The 24,874-nt window shown below is 61.7% G+C and overlaps 2 protein-coding genes across 2 annotated transcripts in view; both read right to left on the minus strand.

The window, feature by feature from the left end:
* TIMP2 (TIMP metallopeptidase inhibitor 2) overlaps positions 1-24,605 on the minus strand; it is a 44,695-nt gene extending 20,090 nt beyond the window's left edge. The window contains exon 1 of the mRNA XM_045984171.1: positions 24,065-24,605. Coding sequence (XP_045840127.1) covers positions 24,065-24,524 — 460 coding nt within the window. The 5' untranslated portion in view covers positions 24,525-24,605. The remainder of the gene's footprint in view (positions 1-24,064) is intronic.
* CEP295NL (CEP295 N-terminal like) lies at positions 835-7,746 on the minus strand. Its single transcript, XM_045984170.1, has one exon. It carries the CDS (start codon positions 5,012-5,014, stop codon positions 3,332-3,334), a length of 1,683 nt encoding a protein of 560 aa, XP_045840126.1. The 5' UTR covers positions 5,015-7,746; the 3' UTR covers positions 835-3,331.
* Positions 24,606-24,874: the final 269 nt, after the last annotated feature.

The raw sequence follows: 24,874 nt of genomic DNA on the forward strand, positions 1-24,874 counted from the left end.
GAAGGAAGTGCTGCTCTGCACTTTCCCCGCCAAGACCCTGAGGAGCGGCCAAGTTCGGCCCTGCAAAGCCCCAAGCCCGGAGCCCACAGCGGGGGCAGCAGCTGGATGGCGCAGGGCGGGGGGCAGAGGGACCATCCGGCCACCCCGCTGCAATCGTCGCCTGTCCAGCGGCTGGCAGAGGGGCAGAGAGAGGCCGGCTGGACCTGCTCCCACACTGCCTCTAACAGGCCGTGACACCAGGGGCAGTCTGTGCCCCTCTCCGGGCTGCCCCACATGAAGGGGTGAGAGTGGGAGGGCCAGGCCCATGGCTCGGACTGGGCAGCCACCCTCCCTCTCGTGTAGGACTGAGACCTGCAGTCTTGTGGGCTGACCCCAAGCCGTGGCCACCCTCAGGCGGAGACGGGGCTGTAAAGGCTGGGATCCCGAGGCCCACGCTCCAGCTTCCAGCGTGGGGAGAACCTGGGGGGCACATGTGCCCGCCCCTCCTCCTACACCCCAGAATTCAGCCGAGCAAACAAGGCTGCCCCCCACCCCCCCGGAGCTGGCAGTGAAGAGAGGCGTGGTCAGCCCCGCACTCCCTCCCCAGCCTGCAGCCCGCCGGGGCAGTTCCAGCAACTGTAGAGGCCACGCGTCCACATCAATGCCGCCATCGTGCTGCAGAGGGAGGAGGCGGGGGCGGGAGGCCGTCCACATGTCGGGGCCAGCTTCCACTCACCAGAACTGCTGCAGGTCCGAGATGGGGCCCTGTGCCCCAATTTTAAAAAACCTTCATTTCCCCTTTATTTTACATCTCTGAGGGTCTAGATATCATCACGCACCCCATGACCACGCACCTGGCTGGGTGGCGGAGGAGAAAGGCATGAGGACCCTCGGACCGGATAGTAAATGTTCTAGTAAATTCAGAATGAGATGGAAACAGGGAAGTTGCCCCCGAATGTGTGAGCAGAAGCATGAAACCCATGGAAAGTTCTAGAAGATATAGTGCTCAGAGAGGGTGGACCCACAGGGGAAAACACAAGAAGTGGGCCAGGAGGACGAAGGTGACACAGTCATCATGTGAGGAATCCTTGCTGCCACCTGGCCGTGCCCCATGGGAACCTGCCAGGAGCCCCCACTCTTCCGGGTGGCATTGTCCCAGGGTCCGAGGGCCTCTAGCACCGTCGTCCAGGTGCGTCTGAGCGACCCGCAGGGAGCAAAGCAGCACCCGTGGCCCCCAGCCCTCTGCAGCCCCAGTGGGAAAGGACATGGTGTCTCATCCTGCAGCCGGGGGGCAGGGTAGGCGTGACTGTCGGGCACCGGTGACTCACCCTCTACCTCGTGTCCCTGTCCATCTCCTACATCTACTTTTAGCTCAAGCGTGGCCAAGAAGGGGCACTTCCTCGCCTAGGACACTTAGGCCACAAATACTACCTTGGGAAGTAGAAACAAAAATAAGCCCCTAGCAGGCAGGCTCCTCCATTCATCGGACGGCAGCCTCCAAGCGCTCAGGGTTCAGGTCCCATCACGGCCATGGGTAAACCTGGTGATCCCAAGGCGTCCTCTGGGACCAAGGTGACTCTGCAGCAGCAGGCAGGAGCCCCAGGTGACCCCATACCCTGCACCCACAGGTCCGCCTCCCCTCAGCTAATCCTCATCTGGCTTGGGAGTCTCAGAGCCCTCCTGGCGGCAAGGCTTCGCGCTCACTCATGCTGGGCTCAGATCAGACGGTCAAGTTGGCTTCCCCGCCCCAGACCCGTGACATTCCAGCAGCAGAGGACAGAATGGAAACGGGCTGGGACCAAACATTTTCTCTACCTAACATGGAAAAGACAGACAGACAACGGGGCTCAGAGAGATGCTTTCAATGAGATTAAAATCGAGACATCGCAAAAGCTCCCTCACCCCGGCTACTGGGGATTTGAAAAGCACCCCCAAAACTTAGAGGGTGCCGTCCCTGCCCCGTCTGAGTGGCCCGTGTGGGGGTTCCGTGAGCCTGATGCACTCCAGGGAAGCGTTGGGTTTCTAATGGGCCTGGGTCACCCCACATCTCCCTGTGCAACCCGCAGGGTGAAATGGAGGGACGAACCCCAAGTCTGGCAGCTAAGGAGGAACGGAGCAGGGAAGGAGCCCACAGGCAGAAGCTGTTTCTGAGAAACAGTCCAGATCCTGGGTTTGGATGGTGGGCTCACGTCCTCCTTCATGCTATCCAGGAAGTATCCACTAAGGGACAGAACGCCCTTCATGGACCAATGATAGAAACCTACCACGGCCCAAGACAGATGATCTTCTTCTGTGGTCCTGGGGAGGGAGAGAGGGAGGGAGGCAGCCACGTCCTCCCTACGCCAGTCCAGGGGTCACCTAACTGTGGCTTGAGGCCTGCACCCAGTCACCCCCCTCCCCATTTTTGTGAAGAGAGTCTTACTGGGAACCCGGCCCTGCCCGTTCGCTTACGTGCTGTCTAGGGCTGCGGGCAAGGTGTTGCGGCAGGGGCCGGTCGTGGCCACAGAGACTGGCGGGCTGGCAAAGCCTAGAACATTTATTTTCTGGTTCTCTGCAGAAAGAGTTTATCCGTCCCTATTCCTGTCTCTAAGTATCTGCCACTGGCAGAAAAAGCGAATCCCGCCCAGGCAGGGTCCCCCGGGGCTGCCGGGTCAGGGGAGCAGCCGGGGTGGGACACTGACCAGGAGCCAGGCGCCCGGCCCCTGCCTGCCCCAGGCGGAGGCAGCTGGCAGGCCGCGTTGCTGCGGACCCCTCCCCTTTCTTCTCTGGGGCTCTGTCTTCTTTGCCCCTTCCTCCTGCCTCTCCTCTGCCCGTCTCTCCCTGTCTCCCTTCCCAACGTTAAAGTGACAAGAATATCGTAAGCCAAGTCCCATGAGATGAGGTTGGCTTTGGTGACTTGCACGTCGAAAGAGACGTTAGCGCGATCTCCCCATGCATGTCCCAGCCAACGGCCAAGCCACAAATGATGAATCTTTTGAACCTCTGCCCGCTTGACCTTGGATGCCCCTGAAGTCCGGGGCTTATCTGCTGAAAACGCCTGGACTCCTTCCCTCACCTGCATCTCTGGCTGAGCTCCCCGCCTGGGCGCAGGGCTTCAGCCCCCGGACCTGCCTCTGCGTCCCGCCTGCCAGGTTCCCAGGGTCGTGCGAGGGAGCCTTCCCGGATGGGACTTGGGTAGAAGGCCTGTGGGGGCGGGGGGGGGGGCGGGGACAGGCAGCCCACCAGGAGGGGGCCCACGGGGTCTGAATGGGGAGGGGGCGCACACAGAGACTCTCGGGGCTCGGGTACCATTTCCGGCATCGCGCCAGTTATCAGTGATGTATTTTTATCATGGGTGGGACGCTCGCTCTTATCATATCCTCTGAAACTCTTGCAAGCGTTTCCTGGCTTCTGCGAGAAACTGCTTGTGCAACTTGTTTTGCTCCTCGATTTGCTGCTGAAGGTCATGGATCATCTGACTGTGCCTGTCATCGTCGATGAAGCCGGAGGCCCAGGGGGAAGTGGTGTCACAGGCACACGCCCCTTCCTCCCCGGGGTCTAGGGAGGAGTAAGACGTCAGGTGGGCCGGGCCTGCCCTTCTCTGCCCTTTCTGCCCTTCCAGCCCTGCCTGGGACCAGGCTTCCCAGCTCAGCCCCGGGGGCCCCATCCGGTGCACCGGCTCCGGCGGCCCATCTGGTCTCTGCCACAAGGCCGCGAGGCTGGCTCTGTCTGCCTGTTCTTGCAGGCATCGGCGCCGGGGGCCCTCCGCCAGCGGGTCGGGTCTGGCCAGTGCCTCCCTGGAGCCCAGGCCACCCAGGAGCCGGTTCTCTGCACCGATAAACACCCCCGCCTTGGGAGACAACGGTTCACTCATGGTCTTAGACGGGAACGTGGCCGGCCTGAGATATTTCTGGTTCTTGAGGTTGCTCAAGAACTCCTCCAAGCTGGTTCGGGACTCGATCTGGTGGGCCTTTGCCTGAGCTGGCCCCGTGGGCTCCGCGCCAGGTTCCACGTCCACTTCTGGGCCCACCGCTGGCTTGTCGCGCTGGGACTCACCCCTCGGTTCTTGCGTGTCGCAGGGGCTGAGCTCGTCCCCGGCGCTCTGATCCCTCTGCTCCGCCGCGGGCCCCAGGGCAACGTGCAAGCTCAAGTGCTTCCTGAGCTCCCTGTTTGTGTTGAGCAGCTCCCGGAAGGCAAGCTCCAGCTCCCTCTGCCACCTGCTCTTGTCCCCGCGCCTGCACAGAGACGCCAGGGGCACAGCCCCTCCTCTGTGGGTCCGGCCGATGTGCCACGACTGTTCTGGGTCCTCTGTTTCCCCCTCGGGGCTCTGATCCAGTGAGCCATTTGTCGGGCCCTGACCGGTGGGCGTTGCCCCCTTTCCCGGCCGCCGCCTCCTGTCCCGGGCTCCTTCTTTCTCCCTTCTCTGCAGATGCCCGAACGCCCCCGGGACAGCCAAGGATTCTTCTGTGTCCACCCCTCGGCTCCCCCAGGGGTCAGTGGGATGGTGGCCGCCACGGGCCTTCATCAAAGGCGGTCGCTTGCCCTTATTCTGCTCGCGGGGGCAGAGGGGGCGACGGGTGAGGCCTGCGGCTCTGGGAGCCCCCATCTTCTCGGGGCCCGTGGCTTTCCTCTGGGGCCGGGTGAGCCGGGACTGCCGTCCAGCCAGCGCTTCTTTGCGACTCTTCTGTTCTCGGACGGCTGCTCTGAGCTTTTCCCGGGCCCTGGGCGGCCGGGCTGCTCCTCGCTGGGCCGGCCCCTCCGAGTCAGGCCGGTGCTCCCAGGCCTGTCCTCCCCCAGCACCTAACCGATGGGTGAAGTACAGGTGCTCCAGGCCCCGGACGTGCTGGAGCTGGCTGGGGGCCTCCCGCCAGCCCGGCTCCAGCTCCTCGGCCAGGCGCGGGGGCTGCGGGCTCTTCCGCTGCGGGAGGTCTTGTCTCTGCAGGGCGAGGGGTCCCTTCTCGGGGACCCGTAGCAACTCGTGCTTCTGCCGTAAGCGCGGGGCCTGGTGCTCGGGTTTGGGACTCAGCCGAGCGGCTCTGTCTGCATTTCTTTTCATATCGGTGACCTGTGCAGACACGGCTTCAGAGCGACGGTGGTGGGAACTGAGCGGGAGTCAAGGCACAAGGGGCCGAGGAGCCTCAGTTGCCACGGCCGGCCCACGGGAAGCCCCCACGACCACGACACACTCTGCTTCCCGGAGCGTTCTGAGAAAAGCGAGCCCCTGAAGACAAGGCGAGCCCCTGGAGACAAGGCACCGCAGCTCTGAATGCAGGACGAGATCTAAAACGCGTCCCTCCCGGTCACTCATGCCAAGACCCACCCACAAGGGCATGGGCTCGCGTCCCGTCTGTCTGGCACACCTTTAACGGGACCCTGGGGGCAGCTGTTTTCAGCGGGGTGTGGTTTTGCTCTCCAGGGGACATCGGCCACATCCAGGGACATTTTTTCTTGTCAGAACTGGGGGGAGGAGATGCACCTAGCGTATGCAGGCCGGGGACGCTGCTCGACATCCTGAGCTGCCTGGGACGGTCCGCACAGCGGACGGCGGCGCAGCCCCCCTTGTCAAGTGCCAAGGCTGAGACCACCTGATCTCCCATCTTAGGAGGGGTGTTGGGACGCTGGTGGGGGCAGTAGGGTGCGAGTGTCTGGGCTCTGCAGGGGGAGCTGCTTACACACGGGGGGAGTGGAGGAGGAGACTCTGAGGTTAGTGTGAGTGCGTGTGTGCCAGTGAGTGCGGGTGTGTGCGGGTGTGTGCACATGGGAGGGCTGTGGGGGTCTGTGCACGTGTGCGTGTGTGTCCGTGTGGTGCTAGAATCCACTGCAAACCAATCAGGGGGCTTAAGCTTCTTTTCTCAGAATCCAGAGCTCTTCTCCTGTGGGGTTGTTGGAGGGGGACGCTTTGGCATCAGGAAGGGACCCGTGCTCCGTGGGCCCTTCTAGACCAGGAGGCGCATTTACACCAACAAAGCGTGGACTCACACCTGTGGCCACCTGCTGATGACAAGACCAGCCAGACCAATGGGCTAAAGGAGCCCCTTCCTGGGCAGGTGCCGGCCGTGCCGAGGGCCCCTCCACCACCCCTCCCTGCTTCCACGTTAGCCTGCGTGCAGCTGGGCCGAGCCAGGCCGGCCTAGAGGCATGGCAGGAGTCGGAAGACGACCCTGCGTCCGTGGAACACAGAACAGTTACGGCTATCTGCTCATCTTCTGTATAATAACCCCGTGAGATAAGGAGCCACCGGCACCCCTGGTTCACAGGTGGGGAAACTGAGGCAGGGCCTGATTAAGAAACTCCACTGGATCATACAGCTGGCGAATGGCAGAGATGGGTCTGTGCCGCTCTCATGGACCCCAACGACGGCCCCTCACACGGCCACCGGCTTTCGGTAAATCTGATCCGGTTAGACCCCCAGAACAGCGGTTAGCGTTCCACGCAGCTACTCTGCGATGAGCCGGGGCGGGGGGGGGGGGGGAGCCAGGGCACCGGCCGTGAGTGCCCGGGATTTGGCAGAGGAGCCCCTGGAACTCAACGGGGGAAGAAGAGTTTGGGTGTTTTCGTGACGGATCATTGCCACATGCAAAATCACACCACGTATGAAAACAAACTCAAAATGGAGCACAGACCTTAACGCAAGGTCTCAAGCTATAGCTTCAGGGCGAGACACACGTGCGTCTTCACAACCTTGGGTCAGGCAAGGATTCCTTGGATACGACCCCCAAAGCACAAGGAACAGAAGAAACCGAGAGGATGGCGGGATCGAAACGAAACACGTTTGCAGGCCAAGGGACATCGTTCATAAGCTAGAACAAAAGGCACAGACTGGTAGGAAGGACCTGAGAATCACATACGCAACAGGAGGCTTGAATCCAGACGCTGAAAACCACTCGAGAGGCAGTAAGACAATCCGATCTTTAAACGGGCCAAAAAAAGGCAAAACAGACACTTGATTAAAGAGCAGGCACACGGCTCATAAAGCGTGAGGCTCCAGCATCGCCCGTCGGCGGGAGGGGGGAGCACGCGGGAGCGACGGTGGATCATTCGCGCCCACCAGGACAGCGATGACCAGACAGACGGACCCTAACAAGTGCTGGTGAGGACCGAGCCGCCGGCTTCCTCCCACGCCGCTGGCGGGATGCAAAACAGTGCAGCCGTTTTGGAAAACAGTTTGGGCGATTCTGAAAAGGTAAACGCAGATTTGCCATATGTCCCAGCAACCGCGCGCCGGAGGGTGCGCCCCAGAGAAAGCCAAGTGCGGGCCCAGACCGAAGCCGTGGGAGCACAGGGGGACTGGCCGACCTGCCCGGCTCACGGGGAAGATGGGAGTTTAGGTCCGAGTTGCAAATGTGCCTGGGCTCTTTCCGCCCTGCGAACGGCCACAGTGGGGTCTGGACAGGAGGGGAGAGCAGGGACTGTCCCCTTGTCCACTCTGGAAGACACCTGGACTCAGGAAGGCAAAGCGCAGCCCCGGGTCCAGCGGTGCCCCGGCTCACCTTCCGTTAACTGGTGATGGTTAGTAACGCCTGGACATGCCTCTCCCGCTCGGTCACCCTGACCCAGGCCCCCAAGAGGGCCCCCCCACAATACCACGGAGTTGGCTTTCCGCGAGATGGGCGAATGGATGAAAACTGAAAACGTCTGGACAGACTTCTTGAGGACAAAGTGCGGAAATTACAGTCAGCTCCCAGTTCAGGAACTGAAAACCCCGTGACGCCCAGCAGACGCCAGCTTGCCCTCCGCCCACACCCCAGCTCCTGCACGCTGCCACCTTCCAGCCCGGCCCCGCGGGTGAACGTGAGACCGGAGTATTCTGAGTGTCCTGCGGTTCTCCCTCTGGTCTTGCACTCCTGCCTGCCCCGCCCCCCCAGCGCCCGGAGCTGGACGGCCGCCTGCCCCAGGCCGGTTGCCTTCAACCCCTCCGGGAAACCACAGCCCCCGTCCCGACACAAGCCCCACTCAGAGCAGCAGACGGACGGCGAGGTGGACACTGTCTGGCCTCCCGTGCCGAGCAGACACTGGGCCCGTTCTCTCACACACCGTGGCCCCGGTGCGGTGACCACCCCCAGCCAGTCGCTCCCATTGCCCTCCAGTAGAGACGGGTCCCTGCCAGGCCGCTCGGGAGACCTGCTCGTGGGCGGCCGGCCTGCGCCAGGCCCAGAGCAGACTCCAGGGCCCCTCACGCCCTTGAGCAGCGAGGCCGACAGTGCCTGGGGGGATCAGAGGCCTGGAGGGACACAGACCCTGGGCTCCGACGTCAGACAGGACAGACTCCACCGCCGGCTCTCTCGTCCTATGGCTCCCTCCCGCATACGAGAGGCACAAGGCGGCCCGCACAGGGCTACGGAGGGTGACACGGGCGAAGCCATGCATGTGCCCAGGACCCACCCGCTGCCTGTCCTCACAGGTCGCCTCAGAGCGTGCAGGGGGGCCGGCCCGCGCTCGGTGGACGGTCACGTGGCTGATCCGTGGCAGTTGGCTGGGACAGACCGCGCAGCCAAGTGCTAGCATCTATTACAATGACGCCGTAGGTGGTGGAGGGACACCAGGCCCCTGGAACGATGCCTGTGGCCATCGGAATGACAGGACGTGGACATCGCACCCTCAGGGAACGTGGGGCGTCCATCGACCTCGCACACACCTTCTTCTCGGCTGGCGCCCACAACGTGATCTGAGAGCTCACCTGGGCTGCACGCGATTTCACAGACATTTAACCAAATGAGGTCACGTGTGTGAAGAAAATGGTCAAACAGAGTTTGGCGTGTGGACAGGACACTGACCACCATGCAGACCTCACGGATGGCAGACCTCCATGGCACAGGCCACCGCTCTCGCCTGGTCTCACTGCGACAGGGGAGCTCCAGCCCTATCCCCACTTTCCAATGGGGAAACAGACTCAGAGAGGTTAAGTAACTTGCCTAAGGTCACACAGCTCGAAGCAGGACAGCAAGGGTTCAAGCCCGAGCAGGCTGACCCCCGATCTGAGTCGCCTGCCCCGTGGCTGAAGAAGCTCAGAGCTAGGAGCCAGAACTTTTTCCTGGGGTGAACCTACCACCTGACCGCCCACGATCACGCGAAGCCTCGGTGCTACGGGACAGGCCGTAGTGTTTCCCGCATGTTTTTACCCCGGTTCATCAAACGCATCACCCTCCCCTTTCCCATTCAAGTATTGTCCTTAAACACGGAAAGGCCAGATCCGTCCCCGGGCCTGCGGAATCTTGTTCGGAGCTGGATTTCGATCTGACAGGTCTGGGGTGAGGCCGACATTCTGACTTGTGAGGCGCTCCCCGGGGATGCGATCCTCAGGTCCACGGACCACACTCTGAATAAGGCGGTCCTAGCGAACGGCTCTACCCGGCACCCGTGTCTCCAGCGGCCTCCTCCCAGCCGCCTACCCCACCTGCACCCCTCCTGCAAGACTCCTATCAGCCTCTCTGCCTCCGCCCTGCCCCGAGCCTTACTCCAACACCTCTACGCTCGGCCGCAGCCACCGTCCTGACTCGGTACGTGGCATCTTCACCCACACCAGCAGGTGTCCCAGCACCGTCCACAGGCCACCTGCAGCACCGCTGAGCCGCCAGTTAAAATGCAGATTCCCAGGCCCTGTGTCTGCGGGGAGGGGCCCAGACCCCGGTCAGTTCACCAGCTCCCCAGCAATTCCTAACGAGGTCAACGATTCCGGGGCTGCAGGCCTGAGGATGGGCTGGCAGCTATGACCCAGCTCCCCTCCCCAGCTGGGCTCCTAGATGCCCCTCCCCCCGCAACCCAGGTCCAGGGCCAGAGTGCTGCTCATGTGGGTCTCTCTTCCTCAACCCTACCCACGGTTCCCCATGCCTGGTCCGGTCCCTCCATCCTCCAAGGACGTCTCCCGGCCTCTGTAGCAACGAGAGAAACGCTCCTGCCTTTCTCCAAAGGCCTACAGGCTCGGCGCCTAGGCGACTCACTTTAGCACTTCTTCTTTGAAACATATAAAAATAGACACAGAAAGGCCCCCATTAGCTGGCATGGCCAGAGAACATTTCCCTAGAACGAACGCTTACTCTTTCATGTGCCAAGTTAATCATTTCTGCCTTCTAAGAGGCCACAGAACAGATCGAGTTCCACCTTTCCCGGCACACTGCAGATAGGCCTTCCGACTCGTAAGGAATCCCTTTAGGGCTTTTAAAATGCATAGGACCAAAAAAACAATGAAAAGAAGGAAAAAAATATATATGTAGGACACAGTGCCTCTACACGAAATGACCCCGGCTTATAATCTGGGCTCTATAGGTGGACTCTTTATACCTTCCTCTGTCCTCGTCTCTGGCTGTGAGGCACAGACAGACCGCACCCTAGCCTCCTTTTCCCCAACAGCCTGGCATGCACGCAGGGAGCTTGCTAAAACCGTGTCTAGAGCATCAACGGAGTCAGTGGCACGGGGCAAGGATGGGCTCTTCTGTGAGTCAAGTACACGGGTGTGTGACTCCAAACCTACTAAGTCTAGCAGGGGAAAGCCAGCCCCCAAGGACCCGGGGGGACACAGAGAACCAGCTGTGGCGTTGGAAGGCGCTCCTCAAAAGATTTTTTTAAGATTTTATTTATTTATTTAGAAGGAGCAAGAGAACAGGGGAGGGGCAGAGGGAGAGAGAGAGAGAATCCCAAGCAGATTCCACGCTGAGTGTGGAGCCTGACAAAGGGCTCGATCTCACGACCCTCAGGTCCCGATCTGAGCTGAAATCAAGAGTCAGATGCTTCAGGGAGGCAGAACTGGACGCGGGCCCCTCTGGCTGAGAAGATTTTTTTTAAAAGATTTTATTTATTTATTGATAGAGATAAAGAAGACAAGTAGGCAGAGAGGCAGGCAGAAGGAGAGATAGAAGCAGGCTCCCCGCTGAGCAGAACCTGATGCAGGGATGGGGCTCGATCCCAGCCCCTGGGATCATGACCTGAGCTGAAGGCAGACACTTAACTGACTGAGCCACCCAGGCACCCCTGCGCAGAGGATTGTTAACGGGCTTGAATGCCTGGTCCAACATAACGAGGAACCAAGTAATAAGAAGACATTTATAACTCGCACATGGGCCCCCAAATCTGACCCCACAAGTGTAGAGCAGGGACAGGTCGGCAGAGACGTGTGGCCAACAGAGGCGGTATGATCTTTCCCCGTGGGGCTAGAGGGGCCTAGAACAAGCGGAGCAATGGTGCAGCCCAGCGATGCCCGGCTCGGATCCCATCCCTGGTATGCCGAGCTGGAGGGCACGTGGAAGACACAGGCCGACACCAGAGAAGCCCACCCTGCTCCCCCGCCACGGGCTGTCCTGATCAAGCGAGGCGGCCCGTGAGGCTCTGGAAACAGCCGGCGGCTTACAGGAAGGCTCAGTGAACGTCTGAGCACCACAGAGCTGTAAAGACAAGGGATGCAGCGCCCACAGGCACGCAGCCGCAGACGTGGGTCTGAATAACCGTAAAGAGGTGTCGAGAGCTCACAACGTCTACTTCGCCAACGTCGGGGGACAGTTTCCTGATCAAAGCGTAACTACTGAAACGCTCAGGAATTCACCTAAATACGAAACAGACCGGGACAAGTGGGCAACTTCACTAAATAAGGAGAAAATCTGAGTGACGGAGACAGTGGACTTCCCAGAGAGAATTCAGAACAACTAGAGAGTGTTCAGCGAGGGGGGAAGAGGCCGCAGCCTGCGTTCAGGAGGAGAATGAAAAGCCCGTCGAGGAAAAGTCCTACGGAACCAAGCGTGTTTGCAGGGGAGCTCGCCCAGAGCAGCACAGTGTGTTGGTGCGGAGTATTAACTGTGTGATCTGGTGCAAGTTTCCTAACTCCGGGTGCCTCAGTTTGCTCCTCTGTGAAATGGCCGTAAAAAGGGCACCGATCGCCATCAGGAACACCCCAACGCTCAGTACACTGCTCGATGGTACTTACTGTGCGCGTCTCCAGATGACGGAGCTAGACCAAGAACTCATTACAGGGAGGTAGAAACTGGCCAGGTGGAAAGAAGCGCTTCCTACAGGATTGTCTTGAAATCATTGGGCTGACTTGGTAGGTAGTGAGACACCCATCACTGAAGGCATCCAAGCCAAGCCCGGATAAAACAAACGACAGAAACATTTTAAATTCCCATTTCTCTGAGTTCCAGCCTCCAAAAATACACTCGGTGACACAGTCTGTATGTATCACCCCGAGCCTCGAGGCTTGCCCACCTCCGGACTCTCAGCCAAGTCCCAGAGTAGTGGCTCCTAACGCCAGCTGGGTTTTGGACCGGCCACATCAGAATCCCTGGGGGAATTGGGGGGCGAGTCCCGGTAGACGGGAATCCGGGCCAGGCCCCACGGCAGGTTTTTGCACCGGAATCCTGCAGTGGGGGCTTCTAGATCTGCACGTTTAGCTGTCAATCACCCTGACGCACAGCCTGCCCGGGACGGTTCTAGAAGGCCAAGGTGGCCGGGCGCCGGGCCCTGAGGGAACAGCTCAGGCTCACCACGTCTCCGTTATTGCCTCCGCCAGTTTTGGACTCAGAACGGGGCCAGACTCATGGCGGACCCGGCCGGTGGCTCACTCAATGTCCCTTGACAAGGCCAGTCATCGGGTTCCCCGCCTACCTCAGACTCCAGGGACACAGTGCAGGTCAGGGGTCGCCATGACCAACAGCTGTTCCTGCTGCACGATAACCTCTCCCCACTCCCCAAAACCACCACGTTCCTCCCCAACCCCGTCCTGCCCCCATCCCCCCACCCAACTCTCCAGGGAGAGCCCCACAGCACGGGACTTTCAAATTAGCCTTCTGGGCATGCGGCCTGGCCACCCCCATCGGTCCACTTCCCAAGGCCCAAACACGGGGCACACACGGGACCCACCGCACCACAGACGAGGGGCGGGCACCGCGGGACTCTGGACGGCCCGCGCTGGGGTCTCCGGGGCCCACTGACCAAAGCAGGCTGGAAGGGCAGCTCCCCACCTCCACCAGCGGCCCGGCGTCTGCCCCAGCTGGTGAACCCTGGCAGGCTGCTGCCGCGGGAACCACAGAGCTGCTGGCCTGTGACATCAGAGCAGGGGTGAAGTCAGGGTCAGTGACAAGCCGGCCGGAGGGCACGCGCCTGGCAGGACACCTGCTGTGGGTCCAGCAAACACAAAGATTGGCTCCAAACAGCTGGGGTGACGAGTAGGGGGACAGCCCGGACGCAGGGGCATCACGAAGTCTGGCACGTGTGCCCTTTCGGTGCTTAAGGAGGGGCTCTGGGCGAGAAGATCCTATCCTCCGCAGCCCGGCAGCACATGCCAGCGCTCCCCGCCAGGGCTCTTCCGAGCTGTCCCAGGATCCCCGCGCGATGCCTGCCGCCCCTCCCCCCACAGGGAGGGCGTCCGCTCCCCCCTTGGGTGGGGGACACCTGCTGCTCCAGGGGGTCACTGCTGTGCAGGACTCGCCGGGGGGTGGGGAAGAAGGGCTCCCAGCCCAGGCCCCCTTGGGCCACCCACCCATTTACCCGAAGCACGAAATCGGACATGCCTGACCTCGTTTCTAGGGCTGGGGGCACCCTCCACGAATCTCGCCCATTCAGTGTGGGGAACAGGACTCTGGCCCTAAGAAGTCAAAGCAAGCGATCTCGGGGTTTGGTTTCTCGAGAGGAGATAGTTATTCACGGGAACTGGGCTGAAGTGTGGGAGTCTCGGGGACAAAAGCCTTTGTCTGGGGTGAAGGGCCCTGGGAGGCCTTCTGCCTGCGGGGAGGGCTCAACCGCAGCCCCCCCACCACCCACTCTTGTTGGGGTCCCTCTGCTGAGTCTGTAGATGCAGCAAGCGCCGTCAAGCCCTCCGGCTCTGCATGTGGCTGGTGTCCCTGCTCCCTCAAGGGACAAGATTGGGGCGGGGGGGGATAGACATGGCACCCACACGTTCCAGCTCAGAGGACCTCTGCGGGCCTTCTAGAACGCTCCAGCATGGCCACCACGGCCATCCTCTCTCCATGCTGCTTCCGGAGTGAGGACATCCCCCACCTCCACCTAACAGTTCCGCAGTTCCCGTCCCTCTCCCCTACCCTGTACCGTGCCCCACAACTAGACCCTCACTTTCGGGAGCTGTCACTTTCCCAGTGACACGTATCACTCACGCTCACCGTGGGAATGTGAGAAAACACACGCACAGGAGAGGACGTCTGACTCCCCCTCCCCCCCTCCGAATGCGTTCTGGTAAAAAAAACCCGAACACCATTTGGTCCCGCGGAGCGTCCAAAGCTGTGATTGATTTAACCGCCCCCCGCTGCTGCCGCGCGTGTAGGTGTTTCCAACGTTTCCCAAAGACAAACAGGACGGAGATGAATATCCTCTCGCCTAAATGCTAGCATGTGTCCTCGATTACTGCCTGGATACGGAGCTGTCTGATCAGAGGGGGACTTCTGTTGAAAGCCCTCCAGCCCTCTCCAGTGCTCAGGCTGAGACCGCACACCCCTCTCCTCAAGTCCTTCCAAGGACAACAAGCCCCAGAGCCAGATGAACCAAGCGATGGGAAGTCCAGCGCTGTGACATCCAATCCCGCTTCCAGACACTCGTGCCAGGACCGGGCTCCTTCAACTCCTGGCAGAAGCCCTCCGCGGCATGACCTTGGGTGAGTCATCCAACCGCTCCCCATCCACACGGGAGGGGACACAGGCCTCACCTGCCTTAAGGAGGCCTTGCAAATCAGGGGAGAGATGGCGAGGCCTTCTGTGCTGGAAAGGCGGAGACAGGTGAGGTCTTGATCTAAGATGTCCGATGGGGGAGAATGTGTCTCCTGCTTTCAGTCCCCGCCTTCCAGAACGGTGCATGCAGAACAAAGACCACCTCAGATTTGTCCCTTTGTTCTCTGTCCTGGAGCCACCTGGGCTGAAGGGACAGGAGGTCGTGACCGAGAACCCGGGATGGGGGACACACATCCCAGCTCTGCGCTATGGCCGCTCCCTCCCGAAATGCCAGGCTGGTCCTTCTCTCCCAGACATCAAGGGATGGAAGGTTCAATGCTAGACAAGAGGCCCCAGGAGAGAACTGTGTGCATACGTCCAACTAACAACCTTTTGCCCAAAAAGCAGGTGCCTTGTGTGGGCCCGCCTCAGCCCCCACTGTCACAGAGTCAAATCACCCTCTTGAAATGGGTTCTGTCCTCTGAACAGTACGGTCCACCATGGACTGAAGCCCACAGGTGGCCAGCGTCCTCTCTCCCCGGCTCGTGATGGAAAGAATGCCATCTCCTGAAAACTCCAGTGACCAGCTAGGGTTCCAGCAGGGATGCCCAGTAGGCTTGTGACCACGGGCAAAGGCTCGGGTAATCTCCCCTGGTGTTGGAGGCCCTGCTGGTGAGGTCACCGTGAGCACAGACCTTGCTGGGTGCGTGCAAGCACGCGGGACATGCAGCCCAATGGGCTCGTCGCCCCACGTCTCTGCCTCCAACACATTCCTGGCTCTCTTCAGCCTCCTGCCCTTGTTTTCCACTCTCTCGCGTGTCATGGGACCTAGGAGAGGACACGGTGGCCCGCGGAGGGTCAGCCGGAGTGACCAGGCAGAGGGATGCGGCAGCGGCGGGGCCGCAGACCCCCAAGAATATCATTTCTCTCTGGTGCCGTGAGCCCGTGTGATCGTGAGGAAGTCCACGGCCCTCCTCCAGCCCTGTGTTCTGAACTCCCCACCGGCGGGGGGCAAGGAGGTGACCGAGCATTGGGGACATGACAGGCAGGCTGGGCTCGTGCTGAGAGCTGCCGGGAATGGGGGGAGGGGGGTAGTGTCCCGAGCCATGCGGCCTTCTTCTTACAGAGCGGGGCGGGGCGCCGAGCACCCCAGGCTGACGGCGGTGGGCCCTCCCCGGCATCTGCACTAGGCTCACCCGGCAGAGACTTCCCAGCCTCTGCAGGGCCCGGATCCCGAGGACTTTCATCCTGGAACAAGGAAAGGAGCCTCAGGCATGGAGTTGGGGTTCAGAACCGGTTCTGGCTGGCTTTTCTCCCAATGCTTTCCAGTTTGTCTTTTTCCTCTAAAATGCCAGGCCGTTTTCTCATTCTGCCATCGGCAAAGCAGCCGCTGGGGATCTGCACCCGGGGCCGTCGAGTACAAGCGGGGGCTGTCGGCAGGGCCTGCGGCAGGACCCCGTGCCTCGCCGGGCCTGGGACGGTGCCCCCAGCCCAGGCCTCCAGACGACAGATCAGAAAGGGACCGATAAAGCCTCAGCCTCAGCCAGGCCCCGTGAATGAGCTCAAGACCCCAGCTTGTGCCCCTTGAACAGGTGCGCAGGACGCAAGTGACACCCCGTACGGCCGACACAGAGCAGCCAATCTCCGAGGCCCAGGAAGGAACACAGGCTTCTCACGGACAACAGACCCTCCACGCGACCGCTTCTCGGGGGACCAGAGGGAGCGTCAGGTGGCCCTGGGGTGCCGTGTGCCCTCCCAGGCTCAGCGCCCTCACCCAATCACGGGGGGGCCTCTGGGCCGCCTGCCCCCCCGAGGAAACCCTCACCTCCCTGCCCCTCTCATCCAACCCTGATGTCTCTCGACTTTGAAGAAATCGCGCACCTAAGACGTTCGTCGAACACAATTTAGAAAATGCAGATAAACCAAAGGAAAGAGGACTCACCCTTGACCTCGCCGTGGCCGAGAGTTCGGACTCCCTTCCAGACTCTCCGCGAGCATTTAGATGTGTACGCGCTTCTTCAGGAAGTAAAGATGCACAGAAAAGTAATAAAGCCGCATAAAGAAAACCAGGGAACTGCCACCAAAGACCAGGCCAGGGGCGACCGGGAGGACAAGGGCAAGTTCGGGCCAGGAGGGACCACCAGAGGGCTTGGGGCGGGGGCGGGGGGGGGGGGGCAGCAATGTTCTGTTTCTTGACCTGGATGCTCACTCGGAAACTTGAGAAACGGAGAGCGCTTGGGTGTGCGTTTTAACAAAACGTGTGTGTGTGTCGGCCCCAGACTCTGCCCCAGCCAGAGAGAGAGAGAGAAAGTGTGCGTTCAAAATGTGAAAGCACTCGGGCCGGCGGCTGGGCTCATCAAATTAATACCCTCCAAACGTCCTTCAAGGTCAGAAACGCGGATCCTCCAGGATCCCTGCCATCAGGATTCGGCTCCGTGTCTTTGGCGCATCTGCAGTCACGGGCTAACCTCTGAGCAAGGGGTTCCTCTCCCCCACCCCGCACCGCCCCCCACGGCCTGGAGCAGCCGGCCCCACCCCGCCAAGCCCAGGAGGCTCAGGATCACCAAGGTCGGCCTCCTCTACTGACACCCCCGACCCCCGGCCCCCATCTCAGCTGCTTGTTAGCTGCATGACTTCCTCCGCCGTGCCTGTTTGATCCTCTATAAAATGGGCATGACGACTGAACGTTGGGAATCCACTTGCCAGCCCTTAGCATTTCTTTTTTTTTTCTTTTTTTTAAAGATTTTATTTATTTATTTGACAGAGAGAGATCACAAGTAGGCAGAGAGGCAGGCAGAGAGAGAGAGAGGGAAGCAGGCTCCCTGCCGAGCAGAGAGCCCGATGCGGGACTCGATCCCAGGACCCTGAGATCATGACCTGAGCCAAAGGCAGCGGCTTAAACCACTGAGCCACCCAGGCGCCCCCGCCCTTAGCATTTCTTAAGGACAATGTTAACAGGCCCCCATCACCCTCCCTTCACAGAATGAGGATGCTTCTCCCAGCTCCCTGGCTGCCTCCTGGCGGTCCCAGAACCCGGACCCTGAGCTCCCCAACCTGTGTGGTCATCAGCATGGCCCGCCCTCCCGGTCGGGTTGGGATGGTGAGCACAGTACAGGGTCTCGCACAGAGACGGCTCGCGTCCCCACCCTCCACGCACGCACGCGCACACACACACACACACACACACACACACACCCCAGACGGCTCGCATCCCCACCCTCCACACACACACACACACACACACACACACACACACACACACACACACACACACACACACACAGAGCCTCCCGGGGGCACCGTCCTAAGCATCTGACTCCACTCTTTCTTGTGATCTTCACCGGCAACCCTTGAAGGTGGGCAAATGACCGTCTCCTGTTTGGAGCTGGAGAGACGAGGCAGAGGACACTCGCCTGGACCTCTCCCCTGGACGCCGCTGGGGGCTCCACAGCGGCCGCCCTCACGGCCTTGTTGGAAAAGGCCAGTCTCCTCGCTTCCTGCTGACGCTTCTACCCCACCACGTTCCACTTCCCCTCCCTCCGGCCCCCGCACATCTTCCACGGTCTGCTGAGCCACCGCCGGAGCCTTTCTCGCGCAGACCCCGGGGTCGCCGTACCCCAGCGGAAATAAACAGGGAACGGAGCCTCAGGCACTGAGGCCAAACCCCAGGGGCGAGCCCACCATGAGCCCTTCACCCCCACGCCACCCCCCAGCTGCCAGATCTGCCTTATGTCTCGAGTCCTTCCCCCCGAGTCGCAGAACCGCGCAATGATGGAGGCACGGAAGGATCCCAGCGTTCCAGCCAGTTCGGGCCCCAGGGGTCCCGGGGAGTGGCTCCCCGGAGCTCCCAGCTCCAAATGAGGGAGCCAGCTTCATCCCACCTGCCCTCTGAGACACTGCCCCGACCATCCCTCGGTCTGGAAGATTTCCTCCACCACGGCTCTCAGCCACCTCACCTCCCAAATTCTGGGGCATCTCGTAGACCCTCTTACCCCTGGCCCTCACTCTCCACACGTGCTCAGACCCTCCAGCACCAAGACAGAGACCTAGCCCAGCAGCCTCAACACTTACCTGCCCATTTAAAATTTTGTACATGGGCGCCTGGGTGGCTCAGTGGGCTAAGCCTCTGCCTTTGGCTCAGGCCATGATCCCAGGGTCCTGGGATCGAGCCCCGCGTTGGGCTCTCTGCTCGGCAGGGAGCCTGCTTCCCTTCCTCTCTCTCTGCCTGCTTCTCTGCCTACTTGTGATCTCTGTCTGTCAAATAAATAAAAAAATCTAAAAAAAAAAAAATTTGTACAAGCGCAGCTGTCAATGTCTATGCTAAAAACCTAGAACATTCTTTTCTCGAACCTAAAGTGTCCAGAGTAGCCTGCGTTGGAGACAAACCTTGGCGGGCATCAGAATCACCTGGACGGTCTTAGAAACACCAGTGCCCATGACCTGGACCCTGAGGCTCGAACTCGGGACGCCAATTCAGATACCTGCCTTTAGCCAACTTCCCGGGGCCATGCCTGTGTCATCCGCAGGTGCACACCCCTGATGGCTCGCCTTGGTGCCTTGGGAGGGGACAAAGACTGCATGTGATAAGTCAGAGTGGTGTCCTTTGGCCCCTTGCCCTCCTTTCTGGCCTCCTCTGCAACCAGAACACTCTCTGGCCTTGGCTGGACAGGTGGTCCCTTTGCTGGGCACATCCCCACGCGGCTACCACTGAACGAGGCACTCAACTGTGCCCGCGTGTGTGTTCCCCGATCTCTCCTCGGAGTGAGGGTTCACACTCTCCAACCCTGATGTCCCAGCTCTGCTCTTCTCCTCCCAGGAAGACCCTCCTAGCTACGGGTCCAGCTGCGCTGGGTCCCTTGTGCGTCTGTGCCGAGGGGACAGGGAGTACCTGAGGCAGGGGAGAAGCGCTGACCCTGCCCAGCACGCTCTCCTCTCTTCTGTCTCCTGCAGGCGTTTTCTTTCTCCTGCTGTTTTCCATCCTTCCAGGCTCCTCCAAACACATCCCTTAGCCATTATGGACTCTAAGGGGCTTGGCCCACACCTGCAGCCCCTTGGGCGTCTGGTCAGTGGCGCTGCACCTGGAGGAGGGTGGCTGCATGTCCCTCCCGGCCCCGTAAGCCTGGGGGCTGTCCACATCCTCGTTCTCAACAGGCTCAAATACTGCTGACCGATCCGGACCACGCGGCCTACGCCGGTGTCTGCCCGGCGACTGGCTGACGCAGCAGGGAGGACGGGCAGGCAGCCACGCTCATCAGTAGCTCACGGACCCCGGGCCATGACCGCCAATTCCTGAGGCCCGAGCGTGTCCCGGCTGGAGGCTGGCAGCCTGCCCTCAGAGCCCAGGCAGGTACCACGGTGCGGGGAGAGCTCCCGCCAGCCACCAGCCACACCCCAGCACGGCGTCCACATCCGAGTCTGGGACACATCTCTCCCGCTCTGTCTCCCAACCCCAGGAACTGCCAGCAGCTCCGGCTCTAGTCGCTCCCCTGGGGACGCAGCCTTCTAGTCACTCCCCCAGGGACGCAGCCTTCCAGGGCCGCTGTCCGAATCCAGGTCCGGGGCACTCCCCCCACAGCTCCCTCCCTTCAAAGCCCTCTACCTCCGGACCCCAAAAATGCATTCCCCCCTTTCACATGGTGACTTCATTTATCATTTTCCCAAAGACCCTTGAGTCTGTCTGACGTTATGCCACAGCCTGGCCGTCGGGGAAGGGGTCTGCGGGGCTGTGCCCACCTGCCACACACAGTTCTAAACCCATGTCCACACGGCCTGGCACCGGTGTCTTGTGAGGACGAGATCAGGCCTCGTAGTCCATGGGGCAGAGCTGGCCACTCCGTAGCCATTTATGGAAACCCAGCTGGAGAGGAGAGCAAGGACGGTCAGAACACGGATCACTCGGGCGCTCTGCAGAGGACCGCCACCCCCACCTGGCCCTCGAGCACTGAAAGCCTCTTTTAGCTCACAGGAACCTCATCGCCCTGCTCCTCCCCAGCACGCGTATCTGCAGAAGACACATAATTTCCGAATGCTTGGTGCCCGCTGTCGGACCCCCCTCAGTGCACGCACGGGGCTGGTCCCCTCGCTTTGGCAACCAGCACATGGCCTTGGCTGTGGGCCCTTCTCCACCCAGTGCTGGAGATCACCAGGGGGTCTGCAGACAGCCGTGTCCAGAGACGCCAACCCCAGAGAAAGATGCCACGGTGGGCACTCCTTCGGAGTAGAACTGGGCTCCGCCCCCAGAAGTGAGATTTTTTATCACCACCCCCCGCCCCCATCCAGAGCTCCTGGATTTACCCCTGACTCCAGAAACTGGCCCATACGGCCCAGATCTGCCAAGCCGCTCAGTGGGCAACTGCCCCAGGCTCTCTCCACGACGGCACCGCCTGAAGAGAGAGCCCAAAGCTGGTCTCTGGCCGGGCTCTGGGCGCCATCCACGCCTGCCCTCCACGGCCACAGACTCCATGAGGTGGTCGGAGTCGGGCCAGCAGCACATGGGGGCAGTGCTCGGAGATGAGAACTCACCCCGCCTGTCCTTGCTTTCCTGGAAAAAGGGGGAACGGGGCCTCCCGGGAGGAACCCAACCACCTCTCACCCACCTACCGCTCCCTTCATCCCAAATTTCGTGACGTCGTCATGAACTCCTTTTGCCGACCACACTTCCAGTCCTACCGGCTCCCAGAAGTCCCCACACAGGCAGACAGAAATCCAGCTGTTTAAGTCAACGGCCTCTTGTAGACACCAGGCCAGGTAACAAGCCCGTACCAGGACAACAATTAAAGGCGCCAGGACACCACACTGAAGGGCAGCTTGTAGGCTCCCAACGTGCTCGCGGCTGTCACCCTTCATGGGTCCCTGCGTCACAGCCCCAGGGGGCCCAAGGTCACCGGTGGAGCAGAGGTCCAGCGGTCCGGGCCAGACTCCCTGTATTTGCAAAGTGACCCAGACTTGAGTGAACGTTACCAGCACCCCAGGCAATTCTGTTCTCGGCCAGAAACTGGGATCTTTGTAAGAAAGCAATGAATAAGTACCCTTAAAGGACAAGCAGACACAGAAAAGCCACAGCCTTCCCTGGGAGGTGGACTTCACAGCCAGCCAGGGCCTCCCCAAGGGTGTCTCCGCTCTGTATCCCACCGTGGCTGAGCACAGAAGGGCCAGCGGCAGCCGCCCGGCTCGAAGACCTCTTCCCCGAAAATCATGTCCACCCAGAACCGGCGTCTGGGACTGTATGTGGAAAGAGGATCTTTGTAGACGTGATCAAGGGGAAGATGAGGGCATGCCAGACGAGGGTGGGCCCTAAACCCAGGGACAAGGGTCCATCTAAGAAGAGAGGGATTTGGACAGACGTGCACAGAGAAACCCGCTTAAAATCAGAGCAGCGGCTGGAGTGACGTGTCCACAAGCCCAGGGGTGCCAAGGAGCGCCGGCTGCCAGCAGCACCTGGGAGAGGGACACCCGGAGCAGACGCTCCCTTGGACCCTCCAGGAGGAACCAGCCCTGCCACACCTTGATTTTGGACTTCACGCTCCCAGACTGTGACAGAAGCAACTCGGGCTCTTCGGAGCGCCCCAGCTGGAGGATTCCCCACAGCGGCCCCAGGAACCTCACAGACGAGGCTTTACCGTGTACGTCGTGGCAGCCCCACAGGGCCTCCAAGCTGGGACGGGGTTAAAGTTTAGGCTCTGGAACGACTCTGATGCAAGGAAATGGGACACACATGCCAGGAGATCCAGGTGGAGGAGGGAGGAGAGCACAAAGCAAGAAACAACCTCGAGGCTTGCTGAAGCTCCTTGACCCTGAACCTTTGCTGCCTCGGCTTCCTGGGCAGGCCAGGAAGTGGCTGGAAATTCTTCCCACGCAGCTCAAGAGTGAGGTGGTCCCCAGGACCAGCCCTTGCCTGCTCGGCAAGGCTGAGCCCAATGTGCCAAGCCCAAGCCCAATCCCTTACAAGACTCGGTTCCTCTGGGCCTTGGGTCCATCCTGCCCGCCAGCCTGATGGTCAGAAGCACAGCCTTGCTCTTAGCAAAGGGGCCTGGGCGCCCAGCGGACTCCCCAGAGGAAGGCCAGCGTGGCTTGCTGTCAGATCCTGCTGGGCACCAAAGCTAAATCAGGGGTCAGCCTTATGCCAGCCCCCCACCCCGTCCCCGGCTCAGGCTTTACGTAAAACTACATCACGAGCACACACACCACGCTCCACACCAAGGTGGCCGAGCCACGTGAAACCTGGTGGTGAGCCCCTGCAGACTCCTCGGGCTAGGCGGCAGGTCACGGGCCCAACTCGGGAGCAGCCAGGAGCCCTGGGGGTGTGGGGAGATCGGAGGTCAAGGCTAGCAACAGGAGAAACCCAGACACCCCGGCTCTGGGTGTGCGGAGGTGAGAGCAGCCTCACCACACCCGCCTGGCAACCGGATGCTCCACCGGCTGCGCCTTAGAAGCTGAACCTGAACCTGTTGAGAAGCCAAGGGGGGAGGGGAGGAGGACAGGGGCCTGCACCTGCTACACGGGTGTCCTTCTGGCTGAACAGAACTCGGCCCAGGAAATCAGGCTGACCCTCACCAGCGCAACTGGAGGCCCTGACGGAAACCTCTGGGGCCCCGCTGGTTCCTCCTGTTTCTGCTGCGTTCTCCCTGCTTGTCTCTGGCCCCTGTGTGGATCAGACAAATACCCGAGCGGCTCCCCCCTCCCTCGCTTGTTCCCACCTTTGAGGGAAAAGGGGTGCGCAGGGGAAAGGTATTTTCTGACAATTCTAAGCAGCCACACAACCCCACTTGCCCCAAAGTCTCCAGTCTTTGTGGATGTCCTGCAGTCGACCGGGGGCCAAGCACTCAAGGACCCTCCTCCCTGTCCAGCCCTGTGTGCAACGCCTCAGGGAACAGAGCAAGGGGCGGCCCCTGGGGCTCTACCTGCCTTTCCCGGCTGCCCCTCTGGGCCCAGGGAACTGGCCTGAGGAGGGTAGCTTCCATTCTGCCCCAGCTTCATCGGGTAAGCCCCCAAACCGGGCTGCTGGGAGAGGGCCAGGCGGAGAAGCCCTTCCCCACCCGGCCTCGGGCCTGAGAAGCCCAGCTCCATCTCGTCTGTCCGGGAAAGTTTCTCCCGGGGTCCCCAGCCCTCCAGCCCCGGGGCCGGAACTCTCCCCATCCCACGCTGTGTCCCCCACTCTCCCCGCCCCCCGCGCTGGCATCCCAGGGCCCTCGGCCTGCCAAACCCCATCCGCTCCCTGGCTCCCTTTTCTGGGGCTGGAGCTGCGGAGGAATTTCGGCGGAATTTTGAGGTTGAGAAGCATCTCGGCGGAGAGGCAAAGAAAGGGAGACGTAAGGGGAAAAAGAAAGTGCGATTTCGGCGTCCACTTGCAGGATTCTAGCAGGCCGAGGGCCGGCGTCCGGGCGTGGGCCCCTCGGCAAGATGCGGGCGGGCGGGGCGCCCGGGGACCCTCGGGGAGGCGGGCACCGGGCCGGGGCGGGGTCGCTTACCTACGTCCGCATTGCAAAACGCCTGTTGCGGGTGCACCGGGGAGCAGCTGCAGGCGTCGGCCGGGCGCAGCAGCGTCCCCAGCAGCAGGAGGCCGAGCGCCAGCCGCAGGCTGCGGGCCGCGGCGCCCATGGCGGGCGGGGGCTCGGCGACGCGGGGGCGCGGGGCGCGGGGCTCGACCGCCGCCGCGGCTGTGCGGGCGCTGGCCTCGGGGCGCGCCGGGGCCGCGCGGGGCTCGCTGCGCTCCGCGGGCGCGCCCTCCGCACCTGGCCCGGCTCGCCCGCGCAAACTTTCCCGGGTCTTTGTCGCAGGCCGGAGAAGGACGCGGGACGCAGCGGCGGCGGGCGGGGGCGGCGAGGGAGCGAGGGAGCGCGCGACCGGCCGCCGGCGACGGCCTCGGCCTTCACGGATGCGTGCGCTGCGGGCGCGGGCCGAGCGGCCTTTTATTGCGCTCCGAGGCATGCCGGCTCCGCCCCCCGGTGGCGGGCGGCCAATGCGGCGCCGGGAGCTCCCGGCCGCCCCCTCCCCGCGCGCCTCCCGCCCTCCCCCGAACCCGGCTTTGTTGTGCCCGGACCCGCAGGCACGTCTGGGGCCCGCAGCTGCGCACCTGGCCCCGGGCCGCGCCCCTCAGGCCCCGCAGCTCCCCAGCCCCGCCCCCCACCCGAGATCTCCCGAGGCCGGGGTGGCCGCGGCGGGGCGGGCGGCGCCCGGGGAGGGGGGGCCCTGACTCAGCACTGGGGACTCGAAGCCCACCCCTCAAGGCGTCCACCTACCGCCCCTTCCTCTGCAGCTTGGCACGGAAGGTGTCCACT

This window comes from Meles meles, chromosome 18 (assembly GCF_922984935.1).
Source record: "Meles meles chromosome 18, mMelMel3.1 paternal haplotype, whole genome shotgun sequence".
Lineage (NCBI taxonomy): Eukaryota > Metazoa > Chordata > Mammalia > Carnivora > Mustelidae > Meles > Meles meles.

What these genes read in the sequence shown, in the direction of transcription:
- CEP295NL (XM_045984170.1), bottom strand. Translation starts at nt 5,014, where the DNA reads ATGAAAAGAAATGCAGACAGAGCCGCTCGGCTGAGTCCCAAACCCGAG.